Source organism: Pantherophis guttatus, chromosome 2 (assembly GCF_059756535.1).
Source record: "Pantherophis guttatus breed Tessera chromosome 2, ASM5975653v1, whole genome shotgun sequence".
Taxonomy (NCBI): Eukaryota; Metazoa; Chordata; class Lepidosauria; order Squamata; family Colubridae; genus Pantherophis; species Pantherophis guttatus.
The window spans coordinates 96,030,049-96,056,896 of NC_142064.1; the positions used below are offsets into that span (position 1 = coordinate 96,030,049).

General features: G+C 36.2%; 1 protein-coding gene across 8 annotated transcripts in view; it reads right to left on the reverse strand.

Annotated features, from left to right (window-relative positions):
• Window positions 1–4,804: 4,804 nt before the first annotated feature.
• Window positions 4,805–26,848, reverse strand: part of RNF38 (ring finger protein 38) — a 107,496-nt gene continuing 85,452 nt past the window's right edge. For 7 of the 8 annotated variants that reach the window (XM_034410752.3, XM_087886429.1, XM_060690367.2 and 4 more), the window contains 10 exons: window positions 23,094–23,287; window positions 21,424–21,634; window positions 18,678–18,845; window positions 17,173–17,343; window positions 15,415–15,579; window positions 13,651–13,757; window positions 10,491–10,575; window positions 9,747–9,868; window positions 7,494–7,593; window positions 4,805–5,051 (listed from right to left, as the gene is read on the reverse strand). In XM_034410752.3, the coding sequence (XP_034266643.2) occupies window positions 4,989–5,051; window positions 7,494–7,593; window positions 9,747–9,868; window positions 10,491–10,575; window positions 13,651–13,757; window positions 15,415–15,579; window positions 17,173–17,343; window positions 18,678–18,845; window positions 21,424–21,634; window positions 23,094–23,287 (1,386 nt within the window). In that variant the 3' untranslated portion in view covers window positions 4,805–4,988. Of the gene's footprint in view, window positions 5,052–7,493; window positions 7,594–9,746; window positions 9,869–10,490; window positions 10,576–13,650; window positions 13,758–15,414; window positions 15,580–17,172; window positions 17,344–18,677; window positions 18,846–21,423; window positions 21,635–23,093; window positions 23,288–25,249; window positions 25,342–26,848 lie in introns of all 8 variants that reach the window. The other variant, XM_087886431.1, reaches the window with a different exon arrangement.

A 26,848-nucleotide genomic window follows, 5' to 3' on the forward strand; every position in this document is an offset into this window, starting at 1 on the left:
CCAGAAATGGGCTGAGTTTAAATGATGCTATTTTGTGCTCACAATATTTATGGAATTGTTGAGTGAATTCAATTTCATAATTCCAACTGAAATGCAGTACTTTAAACTTAAAATGTTTCAAATTGGGAAAATCTTACTCGTAACTTTATAGGCAAGTGAAATAGAGTCTTGCTTTAGAAATTAGAATGCTAACCTATACATAAGGAATAATGAGCGAAGTGCTGTTTTAAGAGAGAAACTTGAAAATTATCAGTTATGTTAATAACAACTGAAATAAGAGACCATGGCTTCTGGATTTTTTTTCAATTCCCTTACAACAGTGTCCAGATTTATCCACTGAGAAGCAGGACCTCCCTTGGGGTACATGACTCAGAAAGAAGGGGAAGGAAGGCTTTGAATGGAATAGTCAATAACATCCGGAGTTACTGCCCAAATTCTTCTTCAAAGAGGACTGGGGATTTTTCTTCAGAGTATTTTTCTGTTACTCTCAGCCAGATCTGGCCTATCTTTGTACTCAAATCTTATTCTTGCTAGCTTTCCCCTACATATTAAATTTGGTCCTATTCCACTGTTTCTAGAGTATTCTGGTTGGGAACTGAGGCCTGAAATTTTGTTTCAACTTCCAAAATAGCACCAGTATTTTTAAGCAGTATATGTAGCTTTCCAGGAGCATCCTCCTTCCTACTGAAGACATCTGAGTGGCAATGAAAAAAGTAGAAAATAGTAGGAAGATAAAATGAAATTGCCAGTATCCTACAACCTTTGTAAACAAAGGGAGGATCACTAGTCAAGCACCATCCATTATGCAGGGATCCAACCCCTCTTTCATCCAGTTCATTCCACTGTCTTTAGATTCAGCTCCACTTGCATACATCTATAACAAAATATCAAGAGTAGGCCAAACAAAGTTTATGCAAAACTCCAAACTTTGCTATTAGAATAAAGTTTCATAAACTGAGATACGAATCCATCAGACAAGACTGCAAATGCATAGGGATTGGTGTACACTTCGATGCTTTTGGCACATTACAGATTGAAACAAAAGAAGCATTTTGGACTGCATATAAATCATCTGGAAATGGAATGCCCCACATCTGTCTACTTTTTACCCTGAAGAGGCTAGTAATAAAAAGCCATTAGTTAGTTTAAATGCATAACTGAGTCCCACGCATTAAAAAATGTATTATAAGCAGCAACAATATGTAACAATATGAATACCTAAAAGAAATAATACATAGCAATAACGTGAATACCCAAAGCAATATTCTTTAAAGAGACTGGACATTTCCAAACCTTCAGTTGCTGAAATTTTAAATGATGTATCAATGCTAAATTAGAATAAAATTGTCATTTGAGGTTTTAACAATTTTCTTGCTGTATAAATATGGACATAGAAAACATAATTCAATCTCTATTTCTATTTTTAAATTAAAGGGGAGGTTCCAGGCCAATTAATAGATTTTAAATAGCTAGTTTAGAAGAAAAAACACAAAATTGTCTAAGTGTACATCATACATTTATTACTGAACAACCCTCTCAACTCCAAAATTGGGCACAGGGATTAAAAATAAAAATTCATTGCACTACTTAGTAAAGCATTACTAGTAACTCTCATAAAAAATGTACAAATTTTGTTAAAAATTTATCAAGCCTTCAAATGATTTGGTTACAGATATTTATAATACATTTAAAACTACATGTTAAATGATACAATGGAGTATGATCTTAAAGAAAACACTTGACAAATATAATTCTAACAAAATCCATAAGCTTTTATAATCATTAGCAAATTTGCAACACAAAAAAAAATACCAAAATGAGGTAACTGAAGGTACCAAAGGGAGCAAAGGTGAGAGAACCACCGTTCTCTGATGTCTACAAATAACAGTTTTATTGAGTTTTTAGAAAGCAAAGTTAAGAGTTGGTAAATCCCAAATAGTACAAGAAGTGGAAATGTTAACAGCTGCGACAAATATCACATTCTGGAGACTGTACAAAGAAGTTTATACAAAAGAAATTACTTTCCACAAAATAATCTGCAAAAGAAAACCAAGAGGTGTGACCTTAAAGAGATATCCTTAAGGCCTTTATACCATTTATTTTTTAAAAAGCCAGGTCATCAAATTAAGTTGACAATTCATGCAAATAAAACCCCAGCAGTGCCAACATGATAAAGCCAACTTTATTTATTTTTTTTCCATTAGGGAGAGGTAGGGATAAGGGGGAAGAGGCTACCCAATAGTATAATTAGGTGCTGTCAGGCATCAAGGGCTGTAGAATTAGATGTGTCAATGTGCACAATGCATGGCAGTTTACTGCGAAGAGTGATCTTCCCCTCTCATCTGCCAGCCGCAATGGGTTCAGAATTCCACTGCAGCCGGCTTTGAGTTGGTTCAAAACACATGCACATGTGTCTCACACAAACCTAACCACAGGAAGCAAACCTGCACACATTTGCAAGAGTCCCAAGCGAACAAGTCATTCAAAAAGATCTGCCACAAGAGTGCAACAATTAACTTGAGTATGCTACCAGAATAGTTCCCCTCCTGCAGTCCTATCCCTCCATCAACAGTGTCCTTCAAACGAAACGGGGATTCAAGGGACAGACGCTGCACTGCAATATTGGATCCAGATGCAGGGCTGGATTGAGATACTAATGAGCCTCATCACTGTGTTCCAGAAAACGTCTTTTACTTTTACCAAAGCAAAGTTTACACTGAGTGGATACTCAGCGGACAATGAGCAGGGTAGTATTATGGTAATTCTGCGTGGTAATTTTTTCTTTTTTCTTTTTCTTTTTTTGAAAATCCAGCAATATAAAAAAGATCCAGAGTTTCTGTAAAACATGTGTGGCTTCCCTCCCACTTCCCGACCCATGATTTTGTTTGCTTAAAAAAATAAAATTTACCATGTGCAATAATTTAAACTTTTCAACACACTGAGACAATTTCTTAGAGCACATTGAAGAGAAAAATTGTAACATGTAAAATCTGTCACACAGATTACAGTTCCTGACACTATGGACAGACTAAGGCGTCTAAGTTACTAAACAGAGGCAAACAGTATCTGAAACAAGGAAGGTTGGTGGGAATTGTGCTTTTTTTTTTTAAATTTGTAGAACCACACACTGCGATTAGTCATCAGAGCTTTGAGAAAGGAGGATGATTCACAACCAACACTGTTCTGGAGGAATAAAGAGATTCAATATATAGCAGCATATAAAGCATCAGAAAAGACACACAAGATCCAGAAAGCTGACTCGCAGCGATAGCTGCAGCACTTGTGCCGTTGCAATCAAAGGTTTTGGCGCTTATAAATGAAATCCAGAAATAAATGTTCCTCTCTTGGAGAATCATGTAGCCATGGGTAGACAACTGTTTCCTTTGTTGTAAAAAAAAGTTAAACACCAAGTCCAGAATGTTAAATGATGCCAATTTTACCACTACATTATTCAGAAGGCAGTTGAAAGGAGGTCAACTCCAAATTCACAGCATTTAGGTTTTTTTTCTTGATTTCGTATACCCGCCCATTCTTGACCATGAATATTCTTCATACTATCCATACAATACTGAGGATGCTTTAACATCCACACAAAAACTCGCTACCCAGGGTAGCAAGCTAGAAACTGCATTTGTGACACTTGCCAGGCAGAAGGTGAACATGGTACCATGGCTAAGATGGAGAACCACAATGTTCTATCTCTAAGAAAGTGCTAAGGGTTTACTTTGTTCACAAAACTGAAGGCTTTGAAAAAGAAAAAAAAATCTCTTTAAAAGGTATTTAATCGTATACGGTAGCTTGTATATGGCAAGGAATGTGAATTAGTGCCAGTGTATCTGTATATTTAAGCAAATATATTGCCAACAATACAAGAAGCATTTGCACAAGATTTGAAGATCCTCTCGGTTTCTGTATTTAAAAACACAAAATTAAAAAAACTCTCAAAACAAAGTTATCTCTCTGAAATTTAAAAACAATGTATTCCAAAGTTCAATCAAAAAGAACCAATATTGATTGGAAGAATTTAAAAAAAGAGAGGACAATCAGCTTTTCCATTATCAGTTGAGAATTTTTAATATTGCTACCTGACTGTGCAATGCTGCAACTCCTTATACAGTTAGCAGTGAGCTGCAAGTTTTTTTTTTTTTAAAAATGTAGAAATTCCAGCAGCCTAAAATTAAGGCTAATTAATTGTAACTGAGAATCAATATGCTCTATAATGACAGATATAGGACCCCCAAGTAATGGGAAGCATAATAGTTATCTGAATAAAAGCAAAAAGGACCTTTTATACTATTAAATACATGGGGGATGAAATATCAAATGTCTATAATTGCTGCACCCTTTGCATTCAGTGTGCAACTGCAAACGCAAGGAAAGAAACCAGTGTACAGTACTAGTACTGTTTAAATAACACACAAGATTATACATTGCAGCATAATTAATACTACACACATACATCCTCAGTACATGCTGGTATATAAGTCCTCTCACACGCTATCGCCAAACTCTTGCTCGCCTGCATACATAACAGACATCCTGCGATCAACGCACCCACCCGCACCATTTATTCTCACTCACAGTATTTGAAGGCTCTATATAAGGTAGATTGCTATATTGTTTGGAGCTACCACTTTTTATATAAAAGCACATGCTAGAAGATCACGTTCCACTGTAATCTCGCAGCAACACTCGGAATGATCACACAAAAACCAGGGAATGTTAGTGCACACACGAAATTAAGCTAAAAGAAAAAAAAAATCTTTGGAGTTCCAATCACACAGTTAGTATAACAATCCCATAATCGTGAAGACTAATTATAAGCTTTATAGTTGATTAAATCACACAGTGCAAAGAAAGGTCCATTGACCCTTTTGTGTAAAGGGAAGGCTGGAAGCCACACGGGTTAAGTTCAATGGAGAGTTCATATATATATATACACACATGTGACTAGGAACACCCAAAGTAGAATTGTGCTCTTAGACTGGTCATTCTGAATCACGATGCACTTCTGAAGCATCAGCTCTGCAGATAGGGCAGGTACGATTTGCCTAAAATACAAAAGAGGTTTTACTGAAGGAAGGCTATGAAATAGAAAACACCCTTCTGAGGGGAAAAAAACCTGCTCATTGTAAATAAATGACATATTATCTTCAACAGATGTAGAAATTTATTTGGAGGATGAACTTAATAGGGAAAGAGAAAGATTTTGAAGGTAGGAATGGGAGTCTTTGATTTTTCATCATCTCTCTTACTTGCATTTATGCCTTATGCTGATAAGATTTCAGCCTAAAATTAGAAAGCATCGTTTTCAGCAAATATGCTAACAAGACTCAGTGGCTGATTACTTGTCCTTGCTCAGTATGGTAACAGAATTCTGAAATGAAAGAACTCTACCAAACCTCAAGGGTCATACCAGTCATACTTAAAATCGAGTTAATACATACTTTTGTTCTAAATGTTTTTAATTGAAACTTCCTAAAGATCAATTGAAAATATAACTTTCTGCAGTGTCAGAAGGGGAAGACCAAAGTTCTTACAATCACTGAGGTCTTCAGGGATATTATGTACTTGCATGTATGTATAGATCACAAAAAATACATGGATACTACACAAGAGGGAAACCCTGATACTATCTTTGATAGGACTGAAAACCTGAGCTTGTGCAATTTATTTTGTACAAAACAAAAAAATATTCAAAAACAGACACCCTTAGTAAAAACTGAATAATATGCATGCCACAAATGCAAATCCTTAGTGACAACATTTGTATAATATTCTCTCTAATATTTCAACTTTATAAACCGATTATATAAAATATGGTACAAAAAGGCTTCGAAATGTGAAGAGTGCAAGCAGTCTTGGGCACCCCTAGGGTTATGTATGTAACAGCTCTGCTATACAAGCTTGAGTGCCAGTTTGTTTCTGAGTCTAATTCAAGGTGTTGGTTATCATCTTTAAAGCCCTTCATGGCATGGGTCAAGTTACCTAAGGAATTATCTCACCCCAACTGTATTGTACTGTCCCACCCAGTCAGGCAAGGAGAGTATATTGTGGATTCCATTGGTTAAAGATTTTAAACTGGTAGATTCCAGAGAGAATCTCTGCTGTTGCTCTTCCCCTTTGGAACACCTTACCCCGGAGGTGAGATGTTCCCCCCTTCTCTTCCAGCCTTCAGGAACAGTGTTAAGACTTGGATCTGCCAATTGGCTTTGGGTTCAAAGAATGATATGCAACCACAGGGATGGTTGTCATGAGAGGGTTCTCTCCACCTTATTAACTTTTAATACTGTAATCTTTCCTTTTAAATTTGTTTTTAACTTTGCTCTTATTTATGTTTTTATACTATGTTTTTTATTGTAAGCTGCTTAAATGAGATGGGGGAATGAATGAATGAATACATGGTATATAAATAACTGGTAAGTTCTGTATACAGTAGTCTGCAGGTGATCTGTTTTCTCTTTTAAAAAGTGGGATAAAAATGTTGAATATATATATATAACTGCCATGTACATTAGTGAGGATACGAATTTAGATACTACGGTAAAGTTCTGCCCTTGCACAATTTCAATAGGATGAATGGTGACATCTAATTCTATTTAAAAATTCCTCCAGATTTTTTCATACACATGCCTTTTTTACAGGCTATTGAAATTAAAACTGAATAACTCTGTCTATGCAGTGTCAGGCCTGGAAGCCATCTTTTGCATCGGATCTTCCAAAACATTAGGTTTTTGTATACTGATTCTTTAGAATTTACCGTTGTAGTGATACAATAGAACTTAAGGCATCATCTGAAATTTCCAATTTCCTCTTGAATTTATGTTTTGCAGAATGCTGTTGTTCTTACATCTATTTCTGGCGACACCAGCTAAATTTTAAATATACATTTTAAAAAACATTTAATGACATTTTTAAAACACTGTTTTAGGAAAGATTATAACATTTTCTATTCTTCAACAAAAAGACACATCTTAAAGAAAGAAAAGTTATTCCTACAGTTTGATAACTACTGCTCCAAGCATCGAGTATGCTTCTGAACATGCTAGACCAGGGATGTCAAACTTGATTTCATTGAGGGCCACCTCAGGGTTGTGTTTGACCTGGGGGCCTGGGATGTGTGTGGCCCGGGGGAGCACGGCCAGCTCGATATGTGTTGGGGGGCGTCTGTGGTGGCCTGAGCACTCTGCCAGCGAAAACAGGCTTCCAAGCTCTGTTTTCGGATGCAACTGCCTCCTGCAACCCTTTGCCAGCGAAAACAGAGCTCGCAAGGGCTGCACACAGCCCTCCCAAGCTCCGTTTTTGCTGGCAAAGGCACCACAAGCTGATCCTTTGCTGTTTCCAGGGTGGCCCCGCGGGCCAGATCTAAGCACTCCACAGGCCGGATCTAGTCCCCGGGCTTGAGTTTGACACCCCTGTGCTAGACTATTGCAAAGTTACTGTGTGCAATATGGACATGATTAAAACAACTTTCTTTCTAAAAATAATATTACCTTAAGCCATTTGTCGACACACTTGGCATGGAACTCATGGTTACATGGTAAAACTCTAAGCAGTTGCCTTGACTCAAAGTCACACATGCATACTACACACCTAAAAAAGAACATTGCAAGATAGTTTACTTAACAAAAGCAACAATTATATTTAACAAGTTTTTAATTCAAAAGTTAAAGCTGTTTTCTATGCAGCTTAAAAATAAAAAGCCACACATGCATGTTGATGAATCAGTGTCCGATTTTGTTTTAAATTTAAACTCCAAAAATACATTCAAAATCAATTATGAGCAAAGAATAACACCTATTAGGATTGGTCATTTATGCAGGCCTGCATGAAATGGGAAAAATGTTTTGTTTCCAACTTAGAATAAACCACTGCATTCTGGAATTGGGGTCAACTTCCATTCCACAGAACCTGGAATATTTTTGTTGTTTCAGGGTTTGGATGAAGCAAAATCCAAACAGGCAAGAAACTCCCATTTTCATCAGTGACACCCAGAGTAGCAACTTCCTAATGGCCCACCTTCCCCTGATTTTCCCAACTCCCTTCCTTCTCTCCCCATGTGATATTCCAGTACAGCATACAGTATCCCCGACGTGCAAGTCCTCAATCTTCTTGGCACCTTCCTTCCCACCTCAGCTGACAATACCCTTGGCTTTTTTCCTGCTCCCTTCCTCTGTGAAACATTTGTGCCTGTATCAAAACAGTCCCTTTGTGTGCCGTGCCTAAAACAAAACAACCAGCATGTTGCAGTGTGGGCACAGACCACCCAAACCCAGCAGTTCTGCATACAGAACAGTTTGTGCATGGAACAGCTTGCGCAAGGAATGTTTTACACATTCCTAGTTCTTATTATACTGCTTGGACTGTAAAGCATTTCACATGCATTACCCTCAGCAATCCTCAAGTAGATGAAAATAGAACTGAAGGTAAACGGTGGGTCGACTCTATCTATCTAGTATAGATTTTCAGTACTTGAAATGAGCTGCATAAAAGGTAATATGTATTTAACATTTTGAATTTGTTGACAAAAAAAACAGTTGTGTGACTCAACACTTTTTTTAAATTCAGAGTTTGGAGGAATATAAAATATGTATTATTAATTCATTAATTCACTGATTAACTTCGTATTAAATTCTTATTAACTGCATCTTGATCTATGTTCACTTGGGTATTTTAAAAAAATAGCAATGCTGTATAAAAGCGTTATTTATTCATATAATTACATTTATAACTATATGTTTACAAAATGCATTTTGTTCTTGTATTTCAAAGTAATACTACACTGCTTTTATTGTTTTAGGGTACTGAAGTATGAATACCTTGTCTTACTATACTCATTATTCTAAAATGAATTATTTCACCACAGTAATGCTGCTCCAAAAGGCTGCTACTTTTTCATTTTGGGGAAACAAACAAACCAGATTTTAGGCTTCACATCGAGCTGAATTAATTCTAAAAATTACAGCCCTGTTTAAGGAGATTAGAAGTGCCTGATCTAAATTCATGCAAAAATTGAATTATTGAATTCTCATTTCAAACTTCATTCCTTTTGTAGCAACACTTTTTCTATCTTTCTTATTTAGAATTTTTGTATGACAATTGATGAATGATAAATAAGAGGGTTTTTTTTCTTAAATCTTCTCCCACTTCTTCTAACTTCTTCTAACTCTCTATTATAGAGATTCAGTGAGGAGTATATGTTTATTTTTTTTTCAAAATGCAGATTTATGTTTATCATTTTGGAGGAACAAAAATAAGGCAGAGATTTTTTGTAAAAAAAAAAATAAGACCAATTTTAAATGAGCAGAGGTTCAAGAAAAAAGGATTATTTTGCTGTTATCTTTTTATGTGATACGTTTTCACCTTGAAAATCTATACCCCAGACTACACTGCAAACTGATTTGATAATTTCCATATTTCAAAGGCAGATACCAATGTATTATTACAGGAAGGGAAGGTTGACTGAATTTCTGAAGATATAGATTTCTCATCTTATAGGAATGGCCTTTCCTTCACCTAATTTTCTACTGTTCCAGTACAATTCCAGTATAGTAGATGGAAGCAAAAGAGAAAATGTGCCCCTTCTGAAATCTAAAATATTGTGAGTTTAATAAGGATCTTAACTGAAAACTGGGAAAGCCTCAAAACCAAATAATTTTAAGTCTACAGGTGCTTCTGTGCAGGATTCCAGCAACAAGATAACATGCCTTCATACTAAAGGTTCAGTGAAAGTATGAAAAACTTACAAAGTCTGTTCTGACTGATGGTTATTTGGGTTGAACCTATAAGACGGAAGTTGTTCAATATCTGCTTTTGTCAATCCCCTTGGTTTGGCCTCACCTAGTCTTTCTGCCAAGTTCAGCAGTGCCTGTGAGAGAAATAATGCTTTAGTTCAACCCTTTGACTTTTCATATCACAACTAGTTTGCGATGAGGAAGGAACCAGAATATACAATCCATGATATGCAAAACCAAAATCATCTGAATGACATACTATATATGTAGATAAATACATATAAGGTAAACAATTTTTACTTGGCAGTTAAATTCAAAATGAACAGATCTTAGAAATCCATCTGTGTAAATATATTCTTACACATTAACTAGTTTATGGAATTAATATATTTTTTCTATTCCAAAGAAAGACATTCACGAGTTTATGGTTTTCATCCAAGGATGCATTTTTTAAAAATCACCTCTAAAAACAGTGGCATGAAAGGGGATGGTGTTTCAAAGGTATTATGCATAAAGGGAATTGCTAACATGCTCTATGAGATTCTTCCACAAAATACTAGACTTTCCCTCCCTCACAGTACAATCATTCTGACTTCTGCCCAGTGTTAAGGAGAGTTGGCTGATAATAGGTAAAAATTAATATTGTGTAAATTGCCTTCCAGCACCAATTACAACTAATCTAACACCTTGAGACTTTTTTAAAAATAATTAAATCCTCATAACTATACTTCAAATACTTATTTATTGTTAACCAACCTCATAGTTTTCTACTTCACCATCTTCTACATCCAGCTCAAAACTGAAGGCTGGCCCAACGGCAGGCGGCACAGGAAGCATTGATCTATGAAAGAGGGATGGGCTTATTATTATTCCAAAAATAAAATACTTTGTAATCCATATTTTTCAACCTGTTTCCAGAATATTTGTTAAAATTACAATAAAACAAATACAAAAAACACAATGCACAAAAAGTAAAGGATTAAAAGCTTAGAATAAAAGCTTATTCCGCTGGAAAAATTCTTACCCACTACAACCATTTCTACACTCAACAGTAATGGGCTACTTCCTCAATTAATACAAACTAGGGAGTAGAAGGAAAGTATTGTTCAAAGCCAAAAACTGCTCTAAAACATATACAGATAACCCTCAATGTATAACCATAAATGAGCCCAAACTTTCTGTTGTTAAATGAGATAATTTTTAACTGAGTTTTGCCTCATTTTAAAAGCTTTCCTGCCACAGTTGTTAAGTTAATCATTTCAGCTGGTAAGTTAATAAAATGGTCGTTAAGTGAATCTGGTTTCCCCATTGACTTTGCTTTTCAGAAGTTGCAAAACTTGACACTGCAACCATCATAAATATGACTCAGTTGTGAAGCATCTGAATTATGATCACGTGACCATGGAGATGCTACAACAACGGTTGTAAGTGTGGCAAACAGTCATAAGTCACTTTTTTCAGTGCTGTTGTAACTTTGAACAGTCTACATGAACTGTTGTTAAGTCAAGGACTACCTGTAATATTTCCACATGATCAAGTAGCAGATTTTGTATTTCACATAAAGGCTTCCTATATCAAATTAGTTTGATTTACTTGCCAGTCTTGTGTGTGTGTGTGTGTGTGTGTGTGTGTGTGTTTGTGTTTGTGTGTGTGTGTCTATTTACCAATCTCCTCTCTCCCTCTGGCATGCCCAGAATACTCAAAAGAGCAGCAGCATTTTTTTTCTCTTTTTGATTGAGATAATAAAACTATTCTGATTTACTTTTGCTATTTCTTACTTTCTCCAAGCCAAGACATGAGTGAGAGCTTGAAGACAGTCTGATGCTACTAACAAATGCTACAACTAAAAACAAATAATATGATGTCTTATGGGTGAAATAAAAAAGTATGAAATTATGCTTCAATAGGACTCCAAAAACAAAAACTAAGGATTGGTCTTTCAACAAGAACAGGAAGCATTTATCTCTCCTATGGAGGAACCATAAGGAAAGCACACTGGAGACTGGGTTTAAAATAGCAAAATTAGAGACCATCTGGAAATTTAGAAAAATAACACTAAGAAGGAAACCAACACAATATATTTCTATACAAAATAGGAAAAATAAGAGCAACCAAAAGATTATAATGTATTTATTGCTAGGGGCTATACATTCTCCAGAAAGTTCGATAGCACCAATACGGCACTCTTAGACATACTTTGCTTTACATCTAACCTCACTTCTCCAGCTTCCACTAGCCACCAAAAGCAGGTTGCTGTAATTTCTTACTGATAATTACCAATGTGCACATTAAAAAAACCTTCCTAAATCTTTTTTGTGAGATTTGCAGAGCTACCATATTCCAAAAACTGAAAATTCTATGTCTAAATTAGAAATTTTATATACAATCTCACAAGAGTGAGGAACCTTGTGCCTTCAATACATTTGGAAAATGATTCCTATACTTCATTCAGTATAAACTCATTACTCGGGATGTAAACTAAAACATTTACTTATTCCTTTTCTAGAAAGTTTTCTTATTCACCTGAATGCAAAGAAAGAGAACAGCACAAGAATGTAGCATAGCGGTACATTTGCATGGATACCAGGGCTAATACACAGAGATTAAAAAAGTTTCCATGACAACATATGATGCCTTCTGTAGGCTGTTTGCATTAAAACAGCATGTATTTTGTGGGGATTACCATATTTTTTGGATTATAAAATGCACTGGTGTATAAGACGCACCAAGATTTTGAAGAGGTAAAGGAAAAAAAGTTTTTGCCCTCCCCAGCCCCCAGGAGACTACTCTGCAGGCCTCCCAAACCCTCTCCGTGCCCCGTTTTTTGCAAAAATGGGGCGTGCAGAGGGTTTGGGAGGCCTGCAGAGTGCTCCTGGGGGCTGGGGGAGGGCAAAAATGCCCTTGTTTTTGCAAAAAACGAGCCTGTTTTTCGCAAAAACAGGAACATTTTTGCCTTCCTCCAGCTCCCAGGAGCACTCTGCAGGCCTCCCAAACCCTCTTGTGCAACCTGTTTTTGAGAAAAACAGGCCCATTTTTTGCAAAAATGGGACGAGCAGGGTGGGGCTTCGGAAGGCCAAAAATGGCTGTATTTGGTGTATAAGACACACCAACATTTCCACCCTCTTTTAGGAGAGGGGACTGTGTCTTATACTCTGAAAAATATGATAATTAAACAGAGGTAGTCCTCGACTTATGATGGCAATTGGGACAAGAATTCCTGTCGCTAAGCAATGCGATCATAAAGCACAACTGCGTCACCTAGCAATGGTAATCCGTGCAGTCGAGGTTGTTGTTATTAATCAAATTCCATGGTTATTAGGCAAGACAACTTCCTGCCAGCCCCCAAACAAATCAGTGGGGAAGTTGACAGGAAGCTGCAATCCCAAGTGGTTTTTAAGCAGGCCAGCAGGCAGCTAAGTGGCTGCTGCCAGGTGGGGGAAGACGTGAAGGAATACAAGATTGAAATGCAGAGAAAGTGCAAGGGCATGCAGGGAGACACAAGCGAAGCTTAGAGAGTTACCCAATGGTGTTCAAGTGGCCAATGTGGCACAAGCCCAGAGGGGCTGGGGAAGATGCATGTATGGGGAGACTTACTCCAATGACTTGCAACCTTTCCTGTCAGCTTCCCCACTGATTTTTAGGGGAAGCCAGCAGGGAAAGTTGCAAATGGCAATCACATGATCATGGGGGGTTGCAACCAGTTTTAAGTGTGAGCTGATTGCTAAGTGCCCAGATCATGCCCCAAGATGCAGGAATGACTGGCCATGACCACCATTCATTTAATGCCTTTGTAATTTCAATTGGTTGCTTAACAAATAGTTGAAGACTACCTGTGCCTGACCTTTTAGCAAAAAGGTGTCATCCCATCTTAAATTCATACCCCCCAAAAAACAAACAACCCAGATGTCAAACTTACAGCACATATGGCAATAGGCTGGGATGGTAAGGGGGAGGTGGAATTGGTTGCTGAGATCGGTATCGACTGCGCCCTGTGAGTCTTCGAGGCATAAAGGGTGGATAAGGCTAAAAGAAATAAAGCAAAGTGTTTTAAAAGTATGGTCAGTTATTAAATGAAATCAGTCATACACGGCACTAAAAAGAGGTTTTACATGTCAAAGTATTTTTTATCACAATGGTTTTTTTTCTGCAGTAAAAGCCCTGCTCAGAAATCTTTACAAAAATAACTCAACACTTTCATCATGACTAAACTACAGCAATGTATTTAAATGGGATCTTTGAACATTGCTAGGGAACTGCAATAGATACATAATGCAGTAGTCTTCATGGAAAGGGGGAAAAGCATCCATAATTATATACCATCTATACTGTAGGCACTACATTGGCAACCAATGGGTTTCTAAAGCACCTGGTTTAACTCTGAACTCTTTGTGTGATCTGGTTCCCAGATTATTTTTGGAGCAGTCTCTTTTGCATACAAATGCTGCATCCTTTGTATTCAGCCCAATTGGAGTTTCATGGCTCCAGTTTTTGTGAGATGAGATAAATGAGAGCCCAGAGGCATTATTTCTCCTTGATGGCCTGTACCCTACACAATACAATAGATTTTCAACTACCCCACAAAATTAGATCCATAGCACCTTGGGTAGTTTTCTCTAAATTCTACGGTTATGTCATGAGAAACAGTGTTGCTACTAGTTTACATCAGGTATATTTTTGTTTGTTATTCTGTTCCCTAATGTATCCCCTGAAGGGATCATAATTGATTTATGATATATAAGCATGACAAATAAATACTTCACACAATACAATTTTCAAGGATCTCTACCCGTCCAATTCAATCTAGCAGTTTGGGAATGCTGCAGATCCCGTCAGCCAAAGAGTGATGGTTGGCCAAGACTAGAAGACAGGTCTTCTCATGAGTCATGGTGGTGCAGAGGTTAGAATGCAGTATTGCAGGCTAACTCTGCTTGCTGCCAGGAGTTCAATTCCTTCGATCCTGATTGGCTCAAGGTTGACTCAGCTTCCATCCTTCCGAGGTGGGTAAAATGAGGACCCAGATTGTTGGGAGCAACAATTTTAATCTGTGTTTCGGCCAAAATATTTAATAATTTTAAGGGACTTTTTTAATATTTGTATTATCTGTATTTTATCTTGGCTGTTCACCGCCCTGAGTCCTTCGGGAGTAGGGCGACATAGAAATTTGATAAATAAATAAATAAATAAATAAATAAATAAATAAATAAATAAATAAGCTGAGTCTGTAAACCACTTAGAGAGGGCTGTAAAGCAATATGAAGCGCTATATAAGTATAAGTGCTATTGCTGTTCTGCAGTAGCCCGAGCTCTGTGGAGCTCTCCCTCCTGAAGATTAGAATGGCCCAAACCCTGTTAGTCTTTCATAAAAGCTCTAAACACCTGGCTGTGTTCCCAAACCTGGGGTGCCAAATATACTAAGGACTCCATTTCCTGGCTTTATTTTTAATTGGCCAAGTATCTCGGCTATTATGTATATGTGTTTTGGATTTTTTTAACGGTTTCTGTGTTAAAATATTTTATTGTTTTAATTGTACTATGTTTTTTTAAACTGTGAGTGCTTCGAATCATCGATTGAGATGGGCAGCTATTAGAAATTGAATAAATATGATCAAAATGTGCATTAAAAAGCTAAAACAAAAGGTTTTTGCCGAATTTTGACAGTATTTTGGAAAACATCACTTACTACTCCAAATGACATCTCTTGATGTAAAGGGTCATGCGCTAGGAACTGAAGGGGAGCTGAGGGAGGCAATGTTGGTGGATGGGCTGAAGGTGGATAGGTGGTAAAACCTCCTACGGGAAGATGATCTCCAAGTAACTCTACTTCATTTTCTATCCTTTGGAGAGGCTGAGGAAAAAGAAAACATAAACATCATATTATATTTAACATTTTAAATATATGGTTAGTTGGCTAATTAAACAAACGTACAATGCACATTTATACTGATTTCAGAGCAGAGCTGGAAACACAGAATGTATTGCTTGAAATTAAACTAATTTGAAAGCATTCATTATGATGCTAAACAGTATCAAATGTAATTAATTTATAGTCTGTTTCACCATGGTTGCTACTTATTATACAGTATTTACGACACAACTTTTTTCTAGCATTGTTAATTGATAAGCTTTTGACTTTTCCCCCCCAAATTTGGCAAGGACTGTTGCAGAACACTGATAAACTTGGTAGTTCTCCTGGAGAAGGCTAAACAAAACATTTTCTAGTGGAGACTTTTGGTTCTTGAGAATACTGGAGAAAACAGAGAACAGCATTACTTCACAGCAACTCTAAACATTCTCCACCAGTACCTGCTGAAACCAGAAGAAATTGCTGTGTAGCTGCTATGCTGAGAAGGAGCTAAGTAAAAGGTAAAACAACACGATTGTCATGATTTTACTGGACTGCACTGATTTGCAAGATAGCTCCAAAAGTGTTCACTCAAACCTTCAATAAAGCAAAGCACCTTAAAAAGGTGTTTTTAGAAAAGAATCAGGGGAATGTTTTGCAGGTTGAATCTTTAAACTGACAGGCATAAAATTCACATTTCTGTGATTTTGAGGTTCTGTGGGACGTGGAAGATGAACTACCTTTGGCTTGTATACATAGCTCCATTCCTCTTTGAGCATTTTTACATCAAGAAATATCTAAGCAAATACCAAATTCCAAGTTTAATCTCAGAATTTTCTAGGATGAGGTGCCAAGGAGAGCACAAGTTGCCTAATTCTTTTTCAGGAAAACCTCGTGTTACATGAACTACTACCATAGTCTAAGTTAGAAAATTACAATTTTTTTCTGGGCAGCAGCATGTAAAACTAAAGCAAAGATGACCAGGTGATTTTATATCACACTGCCAAATTAATAGCCTTCTTGGCATAGGCAATCTAGCATCTCAGTAACAATAGGCTTCATTTGCTAGCCATTGTCACCTCACTTTTGGATTCCTGCCTCTGACGAGCCTTTTGAATCTTGGTCTGAATACTTCTGAAAAGCATATTTCACTATTACAAAGAGACTAAAAAAATATTTTTAAGCTTTTTTTAAAAAAAAAATCCCTGTGTGAATAACAAAAGATGTAAAGAGATTTTACTGAAGCAGAGCTATATTCTTAAATCTGAAACTGCAGTTAAATTCAAAACTGAACCCCCAGTGGTTATTAAATCAGCATTAGCACCTTTGATTTATTCTTTCCACATTTAGATAGGAAACTCAGTGCCACAATACAAACTTATAAAATCATTTTTAATTCTATCAATCTTGGAATTAACATGATTAAAGTTAGATTGCTTTTTGCATATCACAAGTTTTGCATATCAGAAGAATTTACTCATGGAATTTCTCAATTTAATAGTGGAACAACCTTTGGCAGCCAGTCATCAAAACATGATTATTTTAAATACAATATTCCAAAATTTATTACTAGATTTTAAAAAAAGGAACACCTACCGACCGCGATTGCTGTGTCTGAAAAGGAACAAACTGGCCTGGAGGTGGCAAATGTGGAGCATGGTGTGGGGAGAGGTGTGGAGGATGTAAGAGAAATGGATCACTAGAAATGAGGGGTGGGAAAGCTGCATATGGAACCGGCAAATGTTGAACAGAACAAGCTTGAAGCATCTGCAGAAGATAAACATATATAACCTTATATAACGTACAGTATTTGGATGCATATGTTTATAAAGGAATAAGATAAAATAAAGCTGTATTTATTTTACAAATACTATTGCAACAGTATAGATTATCTCCCTTTTATTAACAAAAGCAACATTAATTATGCAAATTAAGAAGAAATAACTTATTGGCATGGCAGAATTAATCTTTTCTAAGGAATTACATAACTCCAATAGTTTAGAAACTAAACAATTACATAATTACAAACTAAGTAAACTCCATCTATGTCAAATGGAGAATTTACTAAAATGCTATTATTTGGAATCTTAAATCAAGCTTAAGCAATGTTAAGTTTCTTCTGTAGGAATTGTAGATACTAGTATAAGACTTGTAAGCTCTTTCATTGCCATTGAGCTGTATGTCAGTAAGTCAATTCAATATATATGCATTGATGTATTTTTTCCTATTAGGTTATTAACTATTCAGAGTAATTAGATATTTCAGAATAGTAGCACCTGAGAAAGGAGGATAATTTATTTTTGAAAAATCTGCCTAGAATGTCAAACATAGGAAACACATTTTATTTGAACTTTAAAATAAGAGTTCTGAAAGAATTCTTTGAACCAAAGTTGCTAAAAATAGTAACTAAAGCCTTCCTTAGACATGGAAGCTGGCTGGGTAACTACACTCCTGTGAGGTGGATTGGGCTGAGAGAAAGTGATTAGTCCAATCACTTTCTCTCAGCCCAACCCACCTCACAGGAATGTAGTTGAGGGCAGGGGTGTCAAACTGGCGGCCCATGGACAGGATGTGTCATGTGCAGGCCATGCCCACCCCAGCTCCACGAAGGGGGAAAATGTCGCAATACGTCATGTGACAGCAACATTATGCCACAAGTTTGACACCTATCTGGTAGGGGAAACAGTAGACAGGATTATTAAGAATGTTTGCCATCTTGAATAAAAGGAAAGGTGGGATAGGTACTACAACAATTATTACTACTAGTGAGATAAAATAGGTATTTTCAAATTTTGTATACAAACTACTTTATGGAAGTAATGTTCAAAAATATCAAGGGGAACAAAGCCAATATTCTACTGTCGAAGTAATTAAGGTTGTGAAATAAACCTAACAGTTTAACAGTTAAATACATGATGATGCATTGTTACAAGAAACTTAACTTTTTAACATGCAAGTTAAATATCACTAAAATTAAATTTCAGTTATTTATGTTTATAGATAGTTATACAATTCAGGTATAAATACATCCCTTTAAAACCGTCTGCTCTTCCAATTATTTTCATCATCTATTCCAAAATTAAAATTAAAGAACTACTTACTGGAGGAGGCACACTGCAGACAGGAAGGTGCTGCCCACTGAAAACCACAGAACACCCTGGGACCTGCTGCGTATTGCAAGCTGGTATGTGCTGGCCTGTGCAAAGTGGGATCCCATGTGGGGCTACTGTGGTCACTGTATATGAAACGGGGACCGTGCCCTGGTGAATCTAAGGACAAGGAGAATCAGAATCAATATACAAGGACCAAAATAACAGGAAACTCTGAAGTCATTGAGATTATGGTTTTCCACAAAAACACTTTAGGAGGTTTGAGAATCACCTGCCAGCTATTATCAACTTAGTACGGACAATCCTCTTTAATTTACAATAATTCATTTAGTGACCGTTCAAAGTTACAACAGCACTGCAAAAAGTGACCAATGTCTATTTTTCACACTTATGACTGTTGCAGCATCCCCGTGGTCACGTGATTTACATTCAGATATTTGACAACTGGTTCACATTTATGACCATTGCAGTGTCCAGGGATCATGTGACCATCTTTTGCAACCTTCTGACAAGCAAAGTCAATGGGGAAGCCAGATTCACTTATCAATGTGTATTACTAACTTAACAACTGCAGTGATTCACTTAACAAATGTGGCAAGAAAAGTCGTAAAATGGGGCAAAATTCACTTAACAAATTTCTCACTTAGCAACAAATTTTCAGCTCAATTATGGTCATAAGTCGAAGACTATTTATTTGGCAGCAGTCAAATATTTCAGAAAATGTCTTTTCATAATAAAGAACAAAATCTATCTCTTTTTAATTGCATCAAGGCAACTGACAGCCACAGCCAAAACATGGATTCTTTTACTCTCCAGCTTTGCAAAAATCTCTTTTACCTTACATCCAGACATAGAAAACATGCATTAACACACAGTGAACACAGATTCAATGTGCTCACTTGTAACTTTTTTTATAATACTGCTCCTACTTAAATTGCATGGTTAATCTTCTGATCATATGTGGAACTGAACCTTGAACAGATTCAGATTAAATTAAACCTATAGCCTTGTATCTGTCTAATGGAATACACTTCAACAACACAAGTGCCCCTATAATTAGCTGTATATTGTTTGTTTAACAGAGCTGTTAACCACCACAATTTTAGAATTCTGGGCAGTGTACAAAAATTAAAACTCAACCAGGATAATGCAAGTAGTAAAACAAAGTTCAATTAAATGTATACACACACAAGCATCAATCAAGTGGACCCAAAAGCTGATTAGAAAAGAACGATTTTCATGATCTTCCAGAGCACAAGATGGAAAGGTGCCTTCAAAACCCGATGGATAACATATTTCTCATCCAAGACCCAAAAACCTTACAAGGGGAAGAGATTCTGAGGAAGTTAACCTAAACGGATGAATACAGATAACTGGGCAAGGTGATTGCTGATTTACAACTGTAACTGAGCCCAGAATTACAGCTTGTAAGTCATGCTGGTTGTTAAGTGGGTAATTAGGTGACTGTGTCTGATTTTAGAATCTTTTTTGCAGTAGTTGTTAAGCGAATGTGGTCATCATAAGGCGAACCCATTGTCATTTGCAGCCAATTTATGCCAAGCAAAGTCAATGGAGGAAGGTGGATTTGCTTAACAACCACATGATTCACTTAACAACTGCAGTGATTAATTTAATAACCATAGCAAAAAAGGTTTCAAAATAAGACACGACTCATTTAACACACTAACTTCCTTAGCAACAGAAATTCTATTACGGTCGTAAATTGAGGACTACTGTACTGTATGCAAAGGGACAGAAACAATTTAGTAAAAGAAAAGAATAGAAAGACATTATTCTGCCTTTGTTTCAATTATTTGAAATAGTTGGTGCACAAGTGTAGAATACTCATATCCCAACATTAGGAACATTCTGCCAATTGTCATTATTTCTTATATAATTGTGGCACTGAAATCCTTGCTGATTCACTGGCAGATCAAAGATTAAGTAGTAGACCCTAATCAACCTTCTGGCTAACTCACATCTAAAGCACTTTCAGTCCAGATCTAAATATCATGTTGTATTGTGTATGCAAACTAAAAATAGTTACTGCTGCATGTGAACATCAATATGCCTTCTGGCAGCCCAGTCCATCCACATGAAAGCTGCAATACTCTACACTGTACTCTGCTGCAGCTTCTAAGGTATAAGCAGGATTTCTTTGAGAAGACCTTCATGATTACAGAAGTACGACTGGTATGTCATTCTTCAGACATAATCCATCAAGTTGTATGATAATCATATGTTAATCTATCACAATGTAACAACAAAAGAGGACACTGAGCAATTTCTACTGCCTTTCCTACCATCTGAATAGTTAAAAGGAATGTCTAAATATAATTTAACCACATTTAATATGCCCGATGGATTCATTTCTCCTTTTTAGAAGATTTGGTATTTTCAGAGCATCCGCTAGTAATTCCTACACTGTACTGTGCCGCAGTATAAATTATGAAAATTCATTTGAAATCAAGGAACAGACCATTGCATTCCTAGAGAAATAAGGCAAAGTTCTGCCCTTCCAATCAGAGTTCACTTAGTGTGACTACCTTGTTATATCAGGTTGTATTAATGCAGACACACAGTTGTTCAGCACAGACAGCGGCACAAACAAGAATGATTCATATAGAATGACAGAGGACGAGTCCTCCCAATATACCCAGGTAATTGGAAATATTAATAATTTAAAAAGTGTTAATCATAAGAAACTTGGAGACTATTTTTCTATCTTTGCCCATACCTGTTCATGGATGTCAACCATGACTGCATTCTGCTGTGGCGGATGAGCAGCTGGGTGCAACATACGGGGAGACACATTTGGTGGGTGAAAGGCTCGTGGTTCTTCTATTGCTTGTTGCTGTCCATAAGGAAGATGGTAGTTTTCATCTTGACTAATGGAATTATGTCGAGACAGTCGATCTCTTCTTGCTCTCTGGCGTCTAACAGGAGGGCTATAAATAATCAAATGGGACAAGTTTTATATTTTGAACAGCTATGGTAATTTCTATTTTTAAACTAACTATATACTATGGATATATATTTTTATTCCTGTATTCCTACATTTCTCTCATCACAAAAATCTGAATGCATTTGTATTTTCTTCTGGGGCAAAAGTAACATAACATAATCAGAATAATCAGATCAAAATTGCCAGATGGTCCTTTTCTTCTCAGATAACTTAGTAGCAAGAGTGAAGGTCAAGCTGAACTTAGCTGATGGGTCAGAGGCCAGACAACTGGTTCTGTGATGAATATTGCCAGTTGGCAAGCCATTAGAGTACTGAGCAAAGCAGTTATCTTCTTTACACTCTACAGTACAAATACATTATAGAGATTTTTACAAAATATTTGCCTTCTACAGTGTGATTGAATTGAAGAGAAAAAAAATATGGAAAGAGGAATACAAACTTATTGTTAATATGAAAATATTCAAAACTTCTGAATTAATTTGTGCAACACAGGAAGTCTGTAACAAATAGATTGTGGTAACTTTTCTGAGAAAACCTTAGAAAAAACATACAGCAACTGATTAAGCTCAAGGTAAGCAGATATGATGGAGGCAAGAAGTTAAGAATGAGACTGAAATCATCTAAATGAATATTAATAAATAATTTAAATAAATCTAGTAAATCATGATGTTGCATATGAAATAATGGCACAGCTCAATGATATAGTTCTACATTCAATTCCTTTCTCATTCATATGCTATTTTTGGAAAAAAAACTTTAATTTTTAGTCCAAATTTTCTCATTAGATTGTGGGAAGAAAACATAATATATGTTGTATCTTGTGTTCCCTGGAAGAAGCATGTAATAGAAACTTAAAGAAAAATATGAGGAGGTAACAAAATATCGTATTCTTGGTAACTCTTAAGTCCCAATAAGAACACCAACTTTGTAGCAAAAATTGATTGATGTATGATATCTGACTTCAGAGTTTTATTTTATATTTTACAATTTCAAAACAAAAGTCATGACTCACTGACCTTAGCCTACTTACATTTTCTCAGCTAAACCTCCCTCAGAGTTATGATGAAAGAATAGAGAGATAATTGACTTGGACGTCAATTCTGATATCTTTGGATAAAGATGTACTAGAGTACTAGAACAACAATATTTAAGCTAACAACTAAATATTCTGGACAATCAAATATTAGGATTTACTAATATTAGAAGCATCTCTTCAATAAACCTGTACAGAAAACTAATTAAGACTGTAGAATAAAGTTTACTTCTGTGATACATAATTCCATGTTTCTGGCATAGGCTTCATGAGGTTCATAAAATTAAGACTCCATAGCTTTAAATTCTGGAGTGATTAGTTTCTTATACACAAACCTAAAACTAAAAATTTGATGCTTCAAAAACTACTTTCTAAATCAAGACTATGACTGTCCTCCAGGAAAGCTGACCTCCTTCTGTTGCGCGCAGGTGTGTTGCATCGTTCCCCTGAGAAGTGATGTTGGCTTGGTCGAGCTGAAGGAGGCTGCCTATTTGATGTCATCTCCCATGGTCGCATTGGTGGTGATGGAGCTGGTGATGCTGTTGCGTAGTCAAAGACTGAATGAGAAAGGCGCTGTCTCTTGGGACTTGGACTATCTTCGCTCTATGCAATAGTAAAATGAATATATTCACAACTGATGGGTATCTCAGAATTAATAAGTAAGGCATTACTTCAGGAAATTGATTCTGATTAAAATAAAATCACAAAAATTGTTTAGATGCATATTATTATTAAAACAATGTAATAATAGTAGTATAACTTCACAGATTAGTTAATTGACCATAGCAAAGAAATGGGCATCAGCCACAATAACATACACTAAGATGAAATAAGGCAAGATATAGTAAATTAAGATAAATTAAACTACGGTAAAATAAAATATGGTAAGGTATGATTAAGAAAAAAAAAGAGTGAGATAAAACAGTGTAAGATAAAATGAAAGGCAGAGATGGAAGACGAACATTACAATAGAAAGCAGTATACATTTAGGTGAATTCATCATCTTTACATGCAGCCCCAATGCAGTAGTGAAATTCAATTTTTTTTACTACCGGTTCTGTGGGCGTGGTGTGGTTTGGTGAGCATGGCTTGGTGGGCATGGCAGGGGAAGGATACAGCAAAATCTCCATTCCCACCCCACTCCAGGAAAAGGATACTACAAAATCCCCATTCCCTCCCTACTCCTGGGGGAAGGATATTGCAAAATCTCCATTCCCACTCCATTCTGAGGCCAGCCAGAGGTTGTATTTGCTGGTTCTCTTGAATTATTCAAAATTTCCGCTACCGGTTCTCCAGACCCTGTCAGAACTTGCTGGATTTCACCCCTGCCCCAATGTATTCTATAAAATGCGTTCTAAACTGGATAATCTTAATCATGGACTTAACCATATTTTTTAATGATTATATATGTTTGATTCCTGAAAGAATAATGATACATCCCCAATATTTTTTTCATGCATGGATTGTTTTCTAATTGTGCAAATAATTGGTTACAAGGATAACAATTTTAGAAAAATCTTCTCTGTTAGAATAAATTTTAATCTTTATTCTCTAAGATAGCACAATCAGTTTGCTTATTTTTTTTTTAAAAAAAAACTATTCTACATAAGCATTAATATGTCAATATGCTCTAGGAATGTATATTATTAAAGAAACTGCAGCCAGATGGAGTTCCAGTTCAACATATGCCCTCACTATTTACTAGATATACAATTTGTTATGTTAGCCAGGCTTTGGCCTTCTATGATAAGCCCAATGTATCACTTACATATTTTCTTGCTAATACAGTACAAATGAATTTTCAAAAAAATACTAAAAGTGACAAAGGTTTTTGGAACAGATATGGGAACACTCTTCTCAGTACCTCCTTAAGTCAATTGCATGTGAATCCAAAGATGCAGTTTCTTTAAAGAGCAGCAACAGATATGGTACGCACACCTGCTTTGAACAGTTTGACCTCCTTAGTTCTCACCTGACCTAGGTTAGTGCCTGGTTTTACTGAAAATTGCAATCCCAGTACAACTAGCTGGAAAAGTACTCCTTGAAAAAGGGAAGATACTGGATACCAGCAGAAAATGAGTATATTATGATATTATAAAACTGAAAGAAAAACAAAGGAAAGGATGATGGTGAATATGAGCAAAAAAAATGAACTTAGAGTGGCTCAGGAAAAATTTTGCAGAAAAATGCACACTATTTCTGTAATTTATATCTTGCTTTTCAACTCTTCAAAGTACTAATATTCAACCAATACTGCACATAATTGCCCTGGTTATCTACCACTGTTACCTAAAATTCAGCAGTTCCCTACACTAATGAACACTCTACTTGGTCAAGATAATATTTTGTTAACAAAGACGCCGCCATGTTCCAAGTCAATTAATTTGCTCAAAAGCTTAATACATACAAAAACAGTTATATCATCAGAAAATACATCAACAAAAACACATTATCACTTTCCTTTTGCTCATCTTGAATATTAATTGGCATTTTTTTTCTTTTGAAAATAAAATATGTTGAAATTGCTAATTGTCAATGTGCAATGTATTAGTTCCAAGCACTTACAGAAAAAAGAATATATGTAGCTCAGGGTTGAACTGTGGTTCCTTGGTGCTCTTTCAGCTTGGTTGTTTATTTGCAGACTCTTCATTGCTCAACTAGGTAACATAAGTATTAGTGAGTGTGGGGTATTCTCTTTGCTTTTATGGAAGCAAACTCTGCACTTCTGAGTTTTTTTTTTTTTGTTTCCTTTTTTTGTGTCTTTTTTGAATGTGTGTTAACATGCCTACGAGGGCTAATTTGTCTGAATACCAAGCTTCTAGGAATTCTGCAGAATTCTTGGATTTGTTCTAGAATTCTCAATTTCCTAGTGGAAACTATGGTTGAGTCTGATCAACTGTTGTGAGATTAAGGACTTTTCATTGTGTCTTTTGACTGTTAGTTATGGATGTGGTCTGCTAGTTTTCTGTCAGTCTGTTCTATATACCGTGGTGGTTGTTATACTCCTCACACTGTATGTTGAAGATGACTTTTGTACCTAACCACTCAGTTCTATACAGCACATTTCAACCAATACAAGCTATTAAAAGGACAACACTATCATACATCAAAACCATCTCAGAAACAACCAACAGACTATTGTTGAACTTTGGTGAACTATAGTGAACCACACGGCATCACCGTAGAACTTAAACCAACTAAAGGCTTACATAAAACAAAGATTCAGCAGCCCAAGAAGAAAAAACAGGAAGCAAACAACTAAGCTTCAAGGACATTTCTCATCATACTGCAGAAAAGGATTAGCTGTTTGGTGGGTCACCAGATAAGTATGATGGAAAAGAGAACAAGCAAATAGATTCTTTCCTAGCAGCATGACTGTACCCATGCAAAACTTCTATGACTAAAAGTCCCCCCTTATATACATATAAAATATCAAATTCTTCACAGAAATATAGTTATTATTTATGTATAGTAGTCCTCAATTTATGACCACAATTGAGCCCAAAACTTTTGTTGCTAAATGAAACATTTGTTAAGTGAGTGTTGCCCAATTTTATGACTTTCCTTCCCACAATTGTGAAGTGAACCACTGCAGCTAAATTAGTAATACGGTTTTTAAGTAAAACTGGCTTCCCCGTTGACTTTGCTTGTTGAAAGGTTGCAAAAGGGGATCACATGACCCCAGGACACTGCAACTATCATAAATATGAATCAGTTGCCAAGCATCTGAATATTGATCACGTGACCATGGGGAGGCTGCAATGGTTTTAAGAGCCTTGGTAGTACAGTGGTCTAAGGCACCCTGTTATTAAGCTGGTTATTAAGACCAGATGTCTGCAATTACTGCAGGTTCGAATCTCGCCAAGGCTCAAGGTTGACTCAGCCTTCCATCCTTTCTAAGGTAGGTAAATTGAGGACCCAGTTGTGGGGGCAATAAGCTGACTTTGTATAAATATACAAAAGAATGAAGGCTATTGCTTAGCGCATTGTAAGCCGCCCTGAGTCTCCGGAGAAGGGCGGCATATAAATCAAAAAAGAAAAAAAAAAGTATGATAAATGGTCATAAGTCACTGTTTTCAGTGCCATCGTAACTTTGAACAGTCACTAAATGAGTATTGATAAAAGATCTATCACACTTTTTTATTCTTAACAAGAAAACAGCAA